The sequence below is a fragment of the Micrasema longulum genome, unplaced genomic scaffold, assembly GCF_059751315.1.
Source record: "Micrasema longulum isolate JH-2025_06_02 unplaced genomic scaffold, ASM5975131v1 h1tg000582l, whole genome shotgun sequence".
NCBI lineage: Eukaryota > Metazoa > Arthropoda > Insecta > Trichoptera > Brachycentridae > Micrasema > Micrasema longulum.
Window position 1 is genome coordinate 281,006 of NW_028277778.1, and position 18,840 is coordinate 299,845.

Here is an 18,840-nt window from a genome sequence, read left to right on the forward strand (position 1 = left end):
GATGATATCTATGTCCTTTAGAGAGTGATTTTTTTGCAAATTTTTCGATCGTGAGTCATTTGAATCGCAACGTCCGCGTTTGGTTAATTATTAAGGATAGGTTAACCGGGAGATTCCCTTTCAACAAGTAAAGCCCTTCCTGTCGGCGGATGAGTGTATATATATAATAATAATCAAACCACGGACAAAAATGGTATTGGTTAATTATCACCTGTATATTATTAGGTTTAGGTGTATAGCGGAATTTCAGTTCGTCGACTCTCTCCGATTGTTGGTATAGACTATAGACAGGCGCTCGTCATGTTAAAACATGGAGGACTGTAGTGACGACTGATTTGCATGTAGCGTTTCTTACTTTACATATTCTACCTGCTTGGCTCAGTTGAATAACGTTTATTTCTTCAATTTATTTACCTACATTAATTATGAAGGTAGGGACTTGTGATTTATTCATTTCTCAATCTTACAAAATAGGAAGTGTAAAATTTCCGGAAATATGTGTTAAAGGCCAGAAGACGCTTATGAAATGATAAAAATACCAAATCCTTTACTGTTTGCGAATATGAATATATTATTTTTCTTTATACGAACAACTACATCTTTATTAACTTCGGAATTTCGGGTTGATATAATAATTATTAGCATCGTGAATTCGTATTTGATTATTTATGAACTATTAAAAATATATACTCGCCAGTTTCAAATGCACCCTCGATTAAATTGTACCGCTTTATTATTTCTCAACTTATATTATAAGTACCAAAATTCCTCGTAGCTGTTAAAAATGGTCCCCAAATCTAAAATCTTAAAATATTAAAAAGTTGAACGTTCTTGTAACATAACAGTGCTGAGAAATGTGTAAGCAAAGCATAGCATAGCGATACCATTTTAAATGCTTAGACAATTAATTTTGCGTGTTAGTTATGTATATTAAGCAAAAAAGCAATATTATTTGCTATCTCTACCAAGGAACTCATACACTCATTGCAATTTGTATAGCCAGATAGAAGGGATATCGTCTTGTTTTGTGGTTCGGGGCTAGTTGCACCAAAAAGGTCAAATAAAAACTGGGTTACGCGAATAAATTACGTATTTTTCTTCTTTAGCCTTCCTCTCTCCACTGCTGTATATAGGCCTCTTTCAACTCTTTCCACTCGTCTGTCTCGACTCCGCATCTAGGCACCACCAGCTATCTGGACAATGTCGTCGGTCCACCTATTCAGTGGCCTTCCGACGCTCCTTTTATTTCTCCAGGGCTTCCACTTCTGGTGTCCCCCTGTCCTTGCCATTTGTCCTGCCCATTTCCCCTTTGGTTTTACTCCGCGGTTCATAATATCGGCAACTTTAGTTCGGTTTGGTTTCTAATCTCTTCGTTTCTTATTATATCTCGGAGACTCACACCAAACATCTGCCGTGCCATGAGCCGTTGTGTTCATTTTAAACTATTTAATGTATGGTTTGTTGTCTTCAGACCATAAGTTATCATCGGTAGTCAAAGATTTTTATTTTGAGACAAATTGGAATATCTTTGTTTTTGAAAATGTGCCGAAGTCAACCCAATCCTATTCTTCTAGGTAATTATGCCGTCTGTCAATTTCGACGAAAATGCAACAATAATGTAACTTTATCTTACATTACTTTTTTGGTGCAACTGGCACTCAGAGACGTGTATAATACTTATATTTATCGTGTGTTTGTTTTTCCAGGGAAGGGCGCTCTTGTTGCGCGCCTTGTGCAGCGCCACTGGGCAGGCTGCGCGTGGAGAAGATAGAAGGAGGGCTTCTGGTAGCCGGGGTTGCTGTAGCCGCTAACTGCCAACTCGTGCTGCCGATCTTCGGCTTCCTCTTTCTACTCGTAGGATGCGTGCTTACAGGTAAATGGCCCTATTGCTAGAAAAATATTTGCTTAATTATATCAAAATATTTTATTTATTAAAAATCCAGATACAGTAATTATTACCTGGAAAGTAAAAATAAACATAGCCGGAGAATGCGTTCTAAAGCAGAATATTCATAAAGAAGGTTCTTTTGGTTTCTTTATTAAGGCTGTAGTCGGGTAAAACGCACTAAAAATGAGGAAATCAGATTTTGCCTTTTTAAAACGAATGTTTTTTTTTAATCGCGCAAAAATAAAAAACATAAATTAGATAAAAGCAATATTTTTTAAAGGTATTTCTTTCATAAAATACACTTAAAAGTTTTATATAACTAAACTATAAATACTTTTCGACCGCCAGATTACGCCATTTCAAATTTAGACTAAACTTGGTATTTCGATTCTCATATAAAAACTAAGTATTGAACTAAAAAAATTCTAATGATTTAAAGATAATAAATTAAACATTAAAGTAGTGGAGGCGAAATCCTAATCTTTTGTTTTTGAAAAGAAACAACCATTTTAAATCACATAAATTTTGTGACATTTTCCTTTATTTCTACGTAAAGTTATGCCTTCAGTAATACTTTAAAAATAATAATTATTGAAATATTTTTTTGTTGAAACCTTTTTTTATAGAATTGTATTATTTTTTTTCAAAAAGATCATTCTGGTTGTAATATTCAATTTCTAACAATTTCTTACTAAGGTTTTCTTTAAATTCATACCGGCCATTACCTTCATAGCGGTACCGGTAATGGCCGGTATGAAGGTAATAAAAACCTAACTAAAAGCTCGCTACTTAATGAATATTCTATTATAGGCAAACAATACCTATATTATGGAATATATGAATTGTTTGTATTCAAGATAAAAGTACATGTGAAATACAGAACTTATAATTTACCGATAAACCGCGATACTACTTAATATTATATGTTTTTATAATGTATATTGGTAATATACGTGTGGTAGTATAGACACAATACTTACGTATATGTATATTGTTTGGTACGCCACTTGCATAATTTATGTACTCAAATTTGCATAACGATTACTATGTTTCGAGTATTTTTTTATTCAAAAACTATTGTATATATGTACATATTGTTGAATGTTCCCCACTCGGAAACATCTCGCCTATTAAAATTAAAAGTACTAAGTATGTCTGGATTCTTGACACGAGTTCGAGTTTATTCAAAATATTACGCGACACGCTCGCGAAGCATAGGAATGACTGCGGAAAGCACTCAAATTAGCACATTTTAGAGTGTATGTACTCGTATAATACCACTCATTTACTATTACGAATATCTTCACCGAGCGGGGCCTCGATACCTGACACCCGACACCGCTCGACTATATCAGGCCAGACCGCCAGACCGCCAGACTCGCTAACATAGATGCATTCATTCTGGGAATTATCCTAGAACTAGAATTGTTGTATCTGCAGCGACGCGACGGTCATCGACTTGTAACAATAAATGTCTTCGAATTCCATTTAATAAATATTAACATAACATATCAACTTGTTTGCAAACTAATCGATTCGCATTTATAGCTAATTTGAATAAATTAATGTATTTATCCCACAAGGAATTAACAGCTAAATATCGACTTATCTGTTTTAAAATAACTATAAGCTTCCTTTCCGTACCCAATGGTGCATAGGGCACTGCATTGGCACCCAAAAAAATCTATTTTGATCATCTGTTACATGTAGGTAAGGTGATCAGTATTATGCTTCAGTTGTTAGTCCAGGGACAGTGAAATATTGCAGTAAATCACTTTTAAGATAAATATTTCATATTGACTGCCAGAAATCGAACGTGGGACCTCAAGCATGATTGGCGAACGCGCTATCCCCTGCACTACGAGGCGGACTTATATCCACTCGATTTCATTTTCCAGGATTTTTACCTGAAAATTGCCATCGAATCAAAAACGCTCGTCCGAGGTTCTGGTTTTATTTATTATTTTATTATAAATTTGGAGGCAAGGCACACGTAAACAGAATATTATCATGTGTGCTCTGATATTATCATTTTACATACATATTTTAAATAAATTTATGAATTGTTTGACATGTTTATCTTAAACCTTATGTTTTAATTTAGTTTTTTTTTCTTCAGAAATATATTTTACCGTATCATAATATTTGCAACCGCATTTTTTCACACACAACCGTATTTTTTATCCACCTGGATACGAAAAATAGTAATAATTAATAAAAAACCATGTATTAATTAGCAGGCTAATTATTTTTCTATCCACCGCCGAGGCGCAGAAAAAATAAAAATAAGAGATAACATTATTATTAAAAAATGAACGCATTCGTAGGCAGAGGGTAAAAAGGGTCAACACATATGGCAAGTAATTTGAATTTGAACAACTTTCGAATTTCGGATTCGTGGTTTCGTGGTTTCGTACCAACATCAAATCTTAACGGCGACAAAACTTACTTACCCCTTACTTTCATCCTTTATCTTTGTTATTTTAACATTTTCGTGGTTATTTTTTAATATCATTATTATTATTGTTTTTTTTTAAAAATCAGTTTCTGCCAATTTAAATTCCATTATGAAGTTTGCGTATTAATTAGATAATTTGCAAACTAAAAAAATATGATGCAGTCATATAATAAATATTTCATTAGCAACTAGCCATAGTGGAGGTTTAATAAGTTCGTGTTAGGAAAGAGGAATATTGATATGAATATTTTTACATTTTTTTTTTTATTTTTTTTTTATTATATTGAAAACATATTATACATAATTATATACAATATTCCCAAGGAGTTTTTTTTTAAAAAAACTCATTTAGGGACATACAGATAATAATTTTTTTAGAGACGTTTTAAAATTTTAAACTATAATATTATTTAACAAAAGCAGAAAAATTAAAATTATGATATACTACAAATTAAAAAGGGTATGAAAAATACTTGAAAATAACAGAATAAACAGAATACTAGGCATGGAAATAAATTCAAAATAATGTTTACATTATGCAATCTGGGAAAGAAAATTGAAAAAGTTTAAAAATTACATGGATGTATATATACATACTGAACTAGTACAAAATAAAATCATTTTTTTTAATTAACAAAATATGCGCACACCCAATAGATTTAGTTAGTCTTTTAGTCGTAAATTTTACATTTATGAAATTTATTTATGAGCTCGTAATATAAATATTATATTTTTATCAATGTAAAATATAGTATGTGTCCAAGCGGATGAAGAATACAGATATGCGTGTAAAAAAAAATAGAACGAAAACCACGCTGTATGAGTGCTTTCGACTCGATAGCTGCTGTCAGGTAAAAATCCTAATCAAAGAAATCGAGGTGAGATAAGTCCGCCTCGTTGTGAAGTGGTCGGCGCGTTTGCCTATCATTTTTGAGGTCCTGGGTTTGATTCCTGGCAGGGTGGACGTAAGATAGTGATTTTAAATTTTGTTTTTTTACACTACAAAAGGCCAGATAGGGCCAATTACAGCAGTGAATTACAGTAAAGAATACCCAGGCTTGAGGAAAATCACATTTGATTCTTGTGTTTTCACCGGGAATCGAACCCGAAACCTCCCGTGTATGAGTCAAGCGTCTTAACCAATACACTACAGAGGCCGTTTTAACTGCAATATTAATTTGTTCCTGAGCTGAAACCTGAAGCGTAGAACTGATCACCTTATCTTCATGTAACAGATTATCGAAATACGCTGCATTTGGTCTAATGCAGTGCCCTATGACTGGGTGCAGAAAGATGAATGACGAATGCTGATTTATCATCGATAATATAAAGTAAATTAAAAATTCCATTCGCGAAACGATAATTTATAGAAATAGGGCTCATATGCATGACAGCAAAAATTTATAATAAGCTTTCATACAAAATTAAGGAAATAAATTGCATTAAAAAATTGTATGAGTGTTAATAGTGTTTCTAATAAATAAATGTTTCCATACTATAAATAAATATTTGGAAGATGCAATTGAATAAATTAAAATGCATTAAATGTAAGCAATATACAGAATAATCTAAGATAATGTTTCAACTGTATGTGTTTTCTTAACTTTCTTTATTATTTTTTTATTTTTATTATTATTGTATTTTTTATTTGTTTATGATCAGGCTGTGAGAAATCGGCAATAAGTCCGCCATTTAACCATGTATGTACACCTTTGTTTTATTTTTGTATTTATCATACTGTATATTATGGTTATTAAAAATTTATTATTATTATTATAAATATGCTAAAAGTTGGAACCATATCTGTGCTGACACGGAAAAAGGGCACAAGTCGGGTTTTTTGCCAAATTGAGTTATTAATATAATTTGATACTACATTTACAGACACACAAGAAAATAAAGAAAAATAAAAAAATCCTCACCCTAACGATAAAAAAGCAATCTTACATTTGGGCCTAAGTCGATATTTGTAAAATAGTACAAAAGCGAATGTAAGTTTAGATATACACTTGCAAAGCGCCCTTGAGGTGATTTTCACAAAAATGGCGCTATATAAATCAGCCAAATATTATTATTATTAAAGAAAATAGACCTGACTCTAGTCATGCCTTCTTACGAATATTTTGACAAGTCGACTTGCTCCCGCAGTGATATGATATATTTTAGAAGGGCACTAATTTTATCTCTGGTCGATGTCATCGTCAAACCTGAAGTATATCAGTAAGAGCAGAGGAAGGATGAGCGCCGAGTGAACGTGATGTAAATGCGATCTCTTAGATGAATGTGTGGGAAATCAATGTAAGACAGGGTTACAAATGATAAAATCAAGCGAGAATGTCAATCTGAGTCAGGTTTAATTGATAAAATTAAGAAAGAGTCTCTGAGATCGTTTGGTCATGTAGAACGAATGGATGCCAAAAGAATGGTAAAACAGGTATGTATGGCAAGAATGAATGGTAACGTAGGACGAAACGACTAAGAAAAGGGTGACATGATCAGATATACCAAAATCTTAAATCTGGTCATGTCAAAAGCTGGCAGAACCGAAGGGCGTGTATGACAAGATGTATGAATGTGGAAGAAGCTAGAAATGTATGCCAGGGTAGACGTGTGTGGCGGTTTATTCTCTCTGCCTACCCTACGGGAAGTGGAGTGATGGTAGTAGTAGTAGTAGTAGTAGTAATATCAGTAAGACAGCAAAGGGCAGAACCCTCGGGAGAAAGTACCAATATCCTTTGAGCCTCTAAAATAGTTAAAGGTTGATGGTGAGCTTAAGAAAGAAGAGGTAAGTAGAAACGTAGAAAAAATGAGTGTTAAGTGGAAATATAACTCTAATTTGAGCAATAGAAAAGATAAAATGTATCTTTGAATTTAGGCCTAAGTGCAGTTAGTGCCAAATCGATTGTAGTATGGAGTAAAAAAATAACAAGGAAAAAGGGCACAAGTCGTAAATAAGTATAAATACGCGATTTTTTCAAGAAATAAATGTGACATCTCGTAGAAAATACTCTATTTAAACATATTCAAGCATTGAAGATGAACATTTTAAGTCAGATCGTAATTAATAAAAAGCACCGAGACCCTAGCTGTTAATAAGTAAAGCAGCCATACTGTAAAATTACACCACACAGACTTGTGCCCCTTTACCTTGGCAGCACAGATAAGGGTTAAAATTCCAGTGTTAGTCTACAAATATTTGCACGTACTCAAAACATCGCACAAAATGCCATACAAACGTTTCCTCGAGGAACATCCTATTAAGGAATGATAATTGTTGTATGTACGAGTATTGTCTTTGTAGGCCGGATGTTGTCTGAAATATTAAGACGTGTCTAGTATTATAATAATAAAAATAAATATTCATTTATATTTCCTTTTGCGTTATTTTATAAAATGTCAAACGTTTTATATTTAGTAATAGTTTTAATTTGGCGGCCTCCGTGGTGTAGTGGTCAAGACGCTTGACTCACGCATGGAAGGTGCCGGGTTCGATTCCCGGTGAGAACACAAAAAAAAGTTATTTTTCTTAAGCCTGGGTGTTCCGTGATATAATTCACCACTGTAATTGGGCCTCCTGGCCTATTGTGGTGCAAAAAAAAATAATATTTACATTTGTTAATACGCATTAGTGTTAATTTTTTTAAAGGAAACATAAAAAGTGATCTGAATAGCCTCGGTGTACCCTATATTTTTAGAAAAAATGTATTTTGCGGACGATAAGACGCACCCTAATTTTTGGTCGAATTTTCAGGGTATAAAAGTGCGTCTTATGGTCTGAATAATACTAATACTAGTAAAAACTATCGAAAATAATACATATTATATACTATAGCATATTTTTTAAAAGCAATCCTAAATAGAAAATGGTGACGTAATCAACTAGCTGACACACGCCTCGATACAGGACTTACTACCACTTGTCAAACTGTCGACTCGACACTTATTAACAGGTAGTCTTGCCGTACCGATCATGTGTTGACAAGTGTCGCTTGACTTCCCGTTCCTCGTGTTTTATTAATGTACATGGTATTACATATATTGTCATACAGCACAGAGCACAGAGCGGAGACTAGAGACGCGAGCGGGCTCGCTGATGCAGATGTCCGGAAGGAAAAACAAAGGCCGCTCAATCGAATCATTATTATTAATTCTGTAGCGCTATCATTTAGCTGATCCGAACAAAAGTAGATTCCATTCCTTTTACAATAAATATTATAATTCACTCGTATATATTGCGCTTTATATCCTACACCGGTCACGTCAACTGGCCATGTATGTATTATTACGCCGCGCCAAGCAGCGAGTTGGGAGTTAGGAGTTAGGAATCGGTTCCCAGAGAAGTGTGAGGAATACGGATAGGAGAACAATGGCCGCTCGCGAGACAATGCTTCGTTAGTGATGTGATCAGGAACCATTTATTCCTTCATTCAATAATCGGAAACTAAACATCTTCATTTAGAAACACCGTTCATAGCTTCCACGTTGAATTTCTCCAGAGGTCACTTGACTTGCGGAAATACTTCCTCTATATTTTTTACATTTCATGCTGCGTCGTATTTATAAATACTTTTCAGCCGTCAAATTTTTCAACAAAATTTTAATATTTGAACGAATCTTATTTAGGTAAAATAATGTTTTCGATATTTTCAATTACATAATAATGTAAATATTTCATTTTTTTAATTAAAAATGTGGAAAAGAAATACAGTTCTGTGTGTGTGAAATAGAACTAGAACCCCGGACTAGTACTTTCTATTATATTCAACCACTCTCAGGTAACATCCCTGAAAAAGGAAATAGAAAAGCGATAAGTCCGCCTCGGATTGTAGTGGTTGGTCAACGTGAAATATTTGTTTTTAAAGTGGTTTAACACCCTGGTTCCCGAAACGTAAGACTGATCGCCTTGCTTTCACGTAACAGGTGATCGAGATACGATGCATTTGGGGTTCCAATGTTGCGCCCTTTCACTATCACTATCGGGTGCGGATAAAAGTATGATGATAATGATAAAAATGCGTAATGGTTTTAAAGGCAATAAATGTGATGGAATTTTATTTAGGTTAATTAAGCGGTTTTTAATTTTGATAAAAATATTGTTATTACAGGTCGAAAAAGACGATTACGTATCTAATAAAAATAGAGCTTTTATGAATTCGGTATAATGAAATAATGGATCAAATTTATTTACATGATCGCGTATACCGTATAGTGGCGTATACTCATTAATACGAGTAGAGCACTATAATTATGACCGCTCTGCCACTATCACTGACATATTGAATAGAATTTTACTGAATATTATTTGAGCTTGAACAGAGGTTACGCCTTTTTCCTTTGTAGTCCTTTATCTTGTATGCTACGCTGATTGCTTTATTTCTTTTTAAAGGCGTTTTGCTATAGTGTCCTTTGAAAATTATTACGATTTTACTGCCACAAACATTGTAAATATTGTTTTGTGACTATATATACTATATACTATAATGATGTTTCTTTTGACAATTTAAAGTTGTGAATTTTTGAAACATGGGAATACGATTTAGGACAATACCAACAGTCTTTTAAAATAAATTTAGATTCGCATTGTGAAGTTATATATTTTAATTTTATTATTTTTATTTTTGAACCCCCTTCCTACTGTTATTCTTGTTATTTATTTATTTCGACAGCTTATAATTATTAATTTCTAACTAACCTTGATAATCTGACAATCCCTTAACCGGACTGAGATATTAAAATAAAAAAAACAAGAAAATTAAGGACGTTAAAAAATTATCTACCCACATATCACATATCGATTGCTTTAAATAAATGGACGGCTGCATATGGCACTTAAATATTACTATTACTGCCTATAAGTACACGGCATAATTCCAACTATCCGGATTAACGAATGCCGGGCGTTATCTGGATAGTTGGATTAACCATTAAATTAAGGCAATGTTTTGAAAGAAAACGCAAATATTACTCTAATATAATTTTTTTATTGCGTCACATTAAAAACTTATTTAAACATGTCCAGATTGTCCAGCTAAGTTAATTGCTTTCACGTAGAAACTCGTTTACGATCGGCGAGGTCCCGCATACGCTTTTTATTTCCTAGCGATCCGTATATTTGGCAATCCGGATGACTGGAGTTCGGATAAACGGAGTATATGTAGATTTAAACGGTGTTCGTATAAAAAAGAAAAAAATATAAAGTTTTATCTTAAATAAATATGAAATAAAAAAAATAATAAATAAAGGCGGCCTCCATGGTGTGGTGGTTGAGACTCGGTTGAATGTTCCGGGTTCGATTTTAGGTGAGAACTTAAAAATTAAATGTGCTTTATCTAAAGCCTGGGTGAACTATGCTGTAATTCACAACTGCAATTGGGCCCTCAAGGCCTGTTGTGTTGCAAATATATATATATATATATAAATGTACTTTTACATGTATGTATTTGAGCTTTTCTTATAGTAGAAATCAAAATGTTATTTTTTTTAATTTTATTTTTTTATAATAAATTTCATAAAAGGTACATGTTTTTGTAAATTATATACATATCTACTTTTACACATCTAGTAAATGTTATCACTGTAACTCTCCAAAAAAAGAGACTAACTCTTGTGCTTGGAGAGTGACTTACACTGTTGTAGTTGTTTATTTTTAAGAGTTTATATCATTCTAAATAGTATAGTAACGAGTACATAAGAAACAAAATAAAAACATAGGATATAATATAAAGAAAAACATAAAACAATAATACATTCATATTAATTGAAATTTAATGTAGTTTTTACACGTGTTCAAAAAATTTATCAAGGTATACTTTAAATTTATTTATTGATATATTATTTTTAATAGTTTTTAGCTCGTTTGGGAGATTATTATAATTTTTTACACCTTATCCTTACTTTGTTAAATTATAAAATATACCTTAATTTGTTGCAACAGAGAGGAAAAACATTTTTGAGAAGGTAATATGGAATTCTACGCATTTGCAGGGCTGATGACCTGTCACTGGCTGGTTTAAACATTTACATTTCCTCGACTCTTCCATCTGTTGACTTATGTGAACTAAAAGAGCTGTAACCTTTATTATGCTAGTAAGATTGTTTTCAGGCGTTGCCTAGTAGGTGAATTGGTTCAGCCGGCTAAAACCAGCCAATGACAGGTTATAAGCCATATAAATGCCTTAACTTCCATATTCCCTTCTCCAAAATGTTTCCTCTCTTTGTTGCAACAAATTTAGATCTAAATTACTCCCTAGGTAGGAAATCCAACCTGTCTACAAACGTTTGGACTTATTCAAAACATTGTTCATAAAATGTACCTTTACATATATTGTTTGTGTTTATTCTCTTGCATTAAAAGCAATACGTACTTACAGCAAAAAAAAATTTGCTATTTCAAAAATATAATCAGTGGCTGTCTGTCTTATTCATTAAGCTGATGTAAGATTAAGTTGTTAACGTCACAGTTTTCTCAGGAGCCAGTCCTTGGGAAAATATTTCAGTCTTCAGTCTACGATATATAACCTGAAAATACGTCTTACAGAAAAAAAGTATGATTTTTACGTACATATGGTGTACTGTCTGTCATCCATCCATCTATATACATACTATTATTATTAGGTCTATAACTTAAAAATCTGTGTTTTTTTTAGGAAATTCGAGCGTTTATTAAAGAAAATCTTGTATAATTCTGTTATTAAAAGTACTGTCCATCAAACGTTACAACATTTTCCCATCTTTCTAACAATTTGTGGATGCCATCCCGAAAAAATCGGTCATCTTTTGAATCAATGAACGAATCGAGCCAATTTTTGGTGCCTTGAAAAAAGTGCATTCTGCATCGACTGAAACAAATGTGAGTCAGAAAGCGCCAAGTCTGGATTATATGGCGGATGGGGCAGAACTTCCCATCCGTTATTTTCCAAATATATTTTAACGGGTTGAGCAACGTGTGGCCGAGCATTGTCATTTTAGGAAATCAATGGCTCGTGTCTGGTCTCCCATTCTGGCCGTCTTTCCTTCGATGCTCTCTTTAAACGAATCAGTTGTTGTCGATACAGCTCTCCAGTAATTTTTTCATCCGGTTTTAGAAGCTCATAATACACAACTCCCTTCTGGTCTTCATCTTCAAACTTATTCGGCTGTCCATCATATCAAGATATCAAAATTGCCACTTTAAAAACGTTGAAATCACTCGAAATAATGCGATTTCGCAAGAACATGTTCACGTACAATTCCACGAGCAAACGATGACTTTCGGCTGCATTTTTTCTTGCAAAAAAGTGACTCAGCAAAACTTCTCGCAAACGCTGTTTTTTCGCCAATTTTTAAAATTCTCCGTGATTGAAAAAAATATGATGCGCACAAGCAAATATAACGCCGTTGACTGATTTTGACAACTTATAAATGATTTGCTATAGCGCATATACAAGTGTTAACATTAAGTGCCAAATTCCGGTTTTAAAGTTATAGAATATAAATGCAAATGTCAGTTTATTTATTTGTTTGTGTTCCCTTCACGTCTCAACGGAGCGACCGATTGACATAGCTTTTTGCATAGTGATAGCCGGAGAAGATAGTTAACAAATTATTCTCGTTTATCAATAAGAAATTTTCGGTCGGAATTATATTTTTTTTCGAGATAGAAGGTAGCTAGTTTCGATTGCCGTTCCTCCAACTATCGCTATGAAAAAAATATGACGATCCGTTAATCTATGGCGCCGTAGCATGGTTATTCTGTTCACAAATCCAAAATCCTTCTGCTAAACCAAAACGAAAAGCAAGCCAAACTAACCATAGATAAAGCGAGTCTATTATTGAAATTTATAGAAATAATTTCATATTTATTCTTTTTGACATTTCACCTTACCGCCTATTCATTTTCAAATAATGTTACTCGTTACTGGCCTGGATTTTTTTTTAAATTCTGCTTTTTTTTAAATCGGGGATGAAAAATAAGTATCTTACCTTACTTCTCACCTCTTTGGCTATCCCGACGCAAAAAAAAAAATTATCGGCCGCTCCGTTAAGACGTGAAGGAATCACAAACAAACTCACTTTTGCATTTATAATATTAATATAGATGCATTTTTTCAGAAACAATAGAGAACGATCAATTAAATTAACCTAGTACTTTATTACAATATCTTGATTAGGTTTAAAAACCTCAAATCTCACTAACCGACATTTTTTATGAGGGTGTTGCCATCCCAGAGAGCTTTTACATGACAGGTACTAAATTAAAATTCAAGCGTTTAATGATATGACAAATAAATTTGTATCTAACAAACGAAAAAATGTATATCGCGATAGTATAAATAAAATAAATAACAGGCTTGTGGTCCCGTGGTATTGAGTAACTCACAGGCTAATGGTCCGAGGTTCAAACCCCACTCTACCACAACTCGATTTCCATTTTTCCAGCACAATATATTTACTTTTTTGGAAATAGTCCGAAAATGTAAATATTTGTTTTAATTATAAGAAATCAATAAATTATAGACATTTGTTTAAAGCGGTGCATAAAACTAAAAAAATAAACGGGTAAATTTACGCGTATAATTAAATATTAATATACGAGTATATAAAATTCCTGACATTTGCTGTTTTTAGAGCAAGCCACGCAGAGTTCACTATATGTGTATATATTCTTGTGAATGTTAGTTATTTTTTTTTTTTAAAGTGTTGTATTTTTTTCTTTTTTTAATTGTTTATTTATTTGTAGTGCATTTTTGTTTCTATTTGATATTATTTTGTACACTTGCCAAACACGAGAGTCTGACTCTTTTTTGGGTACTTCAACCTGAAGTGTTTTATTTTTTATTTCTTTATGCATTCTTCTCATAATATTTAATTGTATTTTATTTTATTAGTGCCTGTATTTATTATAAGAAATTGTATTTACCATCGCTAGAATGGACTGTATAAGTCCGTCAAATAAATAAATAAAGGTTTTCTAAAAAAAAGAAAAACGGTACCTACTAAAAATATTTTTTTAAAAACATTTTAATAGTCTATTAAGAAATACATTTTTTAAACCACTGAACTTCCTCATTCTGAAATTTCAGACAACAATGTTTGCGGCGCCAGAATTCCCCGTTCTCGAGGTTTTGGCACTGCGGATGTTTAGCTTTATCGGATTACAACTTACAAGTGTTAATTAGAAAACAAACAGGAACATAATCACTACGCATGCACAGCATCCAACACTTCACAATCTCAAGTGGTTCCCTAGTTTCCGTAATGCCAGACGTAACGCAGCAGCTGCCACTCGTCAGCGTCAACTTGAGGCACTCGAAGTTTTATCGCCTGTAAAGTGTAAAGTGTGAAGTGTGAAGTGCAACACTCGTACTTCGTACTTAATGTTCTAATCTTTACAACTTCGTAATAATTTGTGTATTTATTCAAATGAGTTTATTTAGGATAATTTATACAGCGCCGTTCTAGTGAAAATCGCGTCAAGGGCGCTGTACAATAAACATCCTAAACGCCTTGCAGCTACAGAGCGCATAGGCGGTTGGAGTTCTAGTTCCCCATTTCCAATAAGGTTAAATTTTAATCATTTTACATGAGCTAGATAACTACACGTCTTGCAGCACACGGTTGTTTAAAAATCTAGCCCCCCATTCACACTGTACAAGAAAAATGACAAGGAAGTATTTTTAATAAATAAATAATCTTTTCAAAAGCTGGATGTACTTTCTTATCAAGTCATAAATATAGAGGAACATATTATTACTGTATTTATTTTTTTATTTAAGAAGGTAAACATGAACAGAAAAAATAAAAGGAAAAACAATTAAACCCACTAAACCGCGGAACCGGCTTGTCAGCAGGTTCATCATTTTTCCTTTACAAAGAAAAGAAAGTTAAAGAAATTATATAAATTTAATAAGTAATATAAACATTATTAAGAACTAAAAGCATACGTGTTTTTCACACAAATATATTTACAAAAATTTAAACAAAAAATAAAAATCAATATAAAGCCTTGTTACATATTAACCATCAAATTATTTTTTTCTTAAGTTTTGTCAACATTTTCTTTTAAGATCTGCTTAGGAATATTATTGAAAATTTTGTGAATTGTATAATGAAGTGTTCTTTGGCCAGACTTGTTTACAAACCTCGGTACTGACAACTGACAGGCCTTCTTCGTCTTTTACGTGTTGCCGACGAAATATCATACGAATAACAGAAATCCTCTCTGTCGTTGCAGCCGCGTCGTACCGCGGGCGCGGGGCCGACGAGGGCCCGGCGCACTACCTGGCGCGCGTGCAGGGCACGGGCACGTCGCGCGCGCTGGGCCCGCTGCTGCTGGCGGCGGGCGCGCTCATGGCGGCGCTGGGCGGCGCGCTGTGCGCGCTGGCGCGCTACGCCGCGCGCGCGCACCGCCGCCTCGGCTTCCGCTGCCCGCTGCACGGCGACTTCTACCCGCTCAGCCCGCAAGCCAGCGCCAGAACTATAGGTAACCCTCCACCTCGATTTTTATTCATTCCCTATCCGAACTATCTCAACTCTGGAATGTTTGTTGAATGTGTTCTATGATAAACATGGTCTAATATATATTTACAACGTAATATTTACGTCTTAACTTATTCTAACAATATTTATTACTATGGTACCTACACTTACTATCCTAATATTTTATTCAAACTGTTTAATATGCACACTTATGTATATTAACCTATGTATATTCACTGTTTACAATATATAAAACCTAGTATTTTTACATATATACTCTTTACATTTAATTTTAAATACATTTACACTTTTTTCATTTTGTATGCTTTCTGGCATTTCCCCAAATAACTGTTTTCCCTTGTACATAAGGCAGTTCTAGGACATTGCTTTTGCTTTTGATTTGCTGTATTTTGAAAATAAAGATGTATCTTTTATATGTGCCGGTGTTTATAAATTTATGAATTTTGTGTTTTTATTTAAATATTTTTAGTGTTAAATTTTTTCAATTTTTAAAATTGTTTAATTTTTAATTTTTTTGTTTTGCATTTTTTGTTTCTCTTTTATGTTATTTTGTAAACTTGCCAAACACAAGAGCCAGACTCTTTTTTGGCAAGTTCAACCCTAAGTGTTCCATTTGTTTACTGAATGTATTGTTTATTTATGCTAATAAAGGTTTTTATTTAAAAAAATAATGAAATAAAATAAAATTATTTTCGTCTTATATTTGAGATCCTCATGTTGCATAGTTATGAAAGAACTCATTATTGTTTAGTTTGTTTTGAAAATATCTCGAAACTATTCCGATATTATATTATTACTTATTTCATTAGCAACATTGAATTAGATTCTTTGATCGACTGTCATTATATCTAGAAGTTGAATCATTTTTTTATCTTTCGTGCGCCTCCCACATCTTAATTTTATCATCATCCCTTCGTTTTGTATTATTTGGAGTCTCTTTAGATCTCCCTCATTACTTGAATATAAAATACTGGAGCAATAATCAATGTGGGGAACTATAATACTTGTAAATATCAGCAGAGGGGTTTTCAGGTCTAGTTTATTCCTTATCTTTCCTAATAGGGATATATATTGGAGGATTGTGTAGTTATTTATTTCGTTTGTATTACTAGGTTATTCTTCCTATCGAAGCGAAATTCGGGAAGTATAGCCGCGGTCCTAATTTGAAACTTAAACAGTATTCCTTCACTGTCACCCCAGGGAAACCAGAATAAGGTGAATGTACCAAACGTGTGGATTTGATTGATCAAGAATTGGCAATGTTGCAGTGGGGGGTATAAAAAGCTTTTAATGTTACCATGTTTTTCTTTTAAATAAATATTTGCAATCCTATAATTTACCCAAATATTTTAATTTTAGGTCACAACCCGATTCTTTTAAAAAATTGGTAGTGAGTATGCGAAACTGAAGGAAGACAAAATCCTTCTAAATTCTTAAACTTTCTAATATATTTTTTTTAAATACACGTTTTTCGTCTGTGATGTCCATCTATCTCAAACATGTCATTGGCAAAAAGCTAAAATTCACTTTACAAAAATCCATCGAAGGTTAAATCCTATCTTTGTCTAAATTATTTTTTAAATGAACAAGTACTTAAAACTACCTTGTGAAATTTTCTGTAGTAAATTGTTCTTTTTGGCATTCAAACGTTTCTATTTAATATTCTACTATCTACTTTCCATTCTAGCAGTCTAAAATGCGTAATGATTGGCCGCCCTGTAGTTATTGCCCGCTATCACTTTGATCGTTCGTTTTTAAATAACGCATCTATATGATTCACCGAAATATTTATAATGCTCTTTTTAATTTTGATAGTGTATACAAATGATTTTTTTGTTAAAAAAAAAATATTGTTTGTTTTTTACGGAAATACTAAAGTGTTCAATCGCTGTTATTTTATGAGCTTCTTCTTTTATTGTAAAAAAAAATAAAGATTAATTGAATACCAAGTATATGTGGTAAATAGCTAAATATTTTGTATTTTTTAAAAACTGTTTTATTGTTATTGGATGAGTAAGGTCAAAAAAAAAAACTGAGGTATCTCTACATGAAGGAGTATGGTAATTATCCGCGGCTCCAACCCACTTCATTCCTCTCGGGCACGTTTGGAACCAACAGTTTGCAACTTAGAAGGGATAGGTTCACTTGACCCATTTTTTCAGACCGGTTAGGGGTTGTATCGAGAACTCACCCGTTTTAAGGGGTATTAATGTTTATGTTCCTGATGGTTATCTACGACAGCGTCAGCACAGACTGTTTAACCTCCCGACTTCCAGAACCAAACTCTCTCTGATTATGCCGATTCGAAGAGCAGTCAGGCAGCTGAACATTATCACTTCGGGGAAATCGACGTCTTTCACATCAGTGTAACTATGTTTGAGAGGCAAAAAAAAAAAAAAAGGGCGGCCTCCGTGGTGTAGTCGTCAAGTCGCTAAACTCATACACGGAAGGTTCCGGGTTTGATTCCCGGTGAGAACACAAAAAAATAAATGTGATTTTTCTCAAGCCTGGGTGTTCTGTGATGTAATTCACAACTGTAATTGGGCCTCCTGGTCTGTTGTTGTTCAAAAAATTTAAATAAAATACTCTTGCCATGTATTCCTGTATACCTTAATAATGTCGAACTATCGCTCGAGGGTTCCCGGTTTGATATTTGAAATATGTTATTTTGGTCAAATAAATTGATTTGAATTTGAAACCTACAACCGTTCAAAATTTAAATTTCCTTAAACGGACAATCATTACCTACTTTACCTCACTTATTTAAAATTATAACACTGTACAAAGTGAATCAAAGTTATTTTATTTAGATACGCAACAATTGAAGCATATTAATTTGCATTAAGTACGTGTAGATAGAGAACAGCGTATACATTATAAACCGTTCTACGGTGTTCGTTGATTCGCGCAAATTCAATCAAGAAAATATTTACACGTGACATTTCATGAATAACGTTAAGCTTACAAAATACATCCATATTATTATTTCAGTAGCGAATCCTTCCACCTTCTACTT

At 33.2% G+C, this 18,840-nt stretch overlaps 1 protein-coding gene across 8 annotated transcripts in view; it reads left to right on the top strand.

The window, feature by feature from the left end:
• LOC148280403 (uncharacterized) overlaps nt 1-18,840 on the top strand; it is a 103,796-nt gene that overhangs the window by 55,532 nt on the left and 29,424 nt on the right. For all 8 annotated transcript variants that reach the window (XM_088228451.1, XM_088228452.1, XM_088228449.1 and 5 more), the window contains 2 exons: nt 1,707-1,873; nt 15,559-15,807. In XM_088228451.1, the coding sequence (XP_088084577.1) occupies nt 1,707-1,873; nt 15,559-15,807 (416 nt within the window). The remainder of the gene's footprint in view (nt 1-1,706; nt 1,874-15,558; nt 15,808-18,840) is intronic.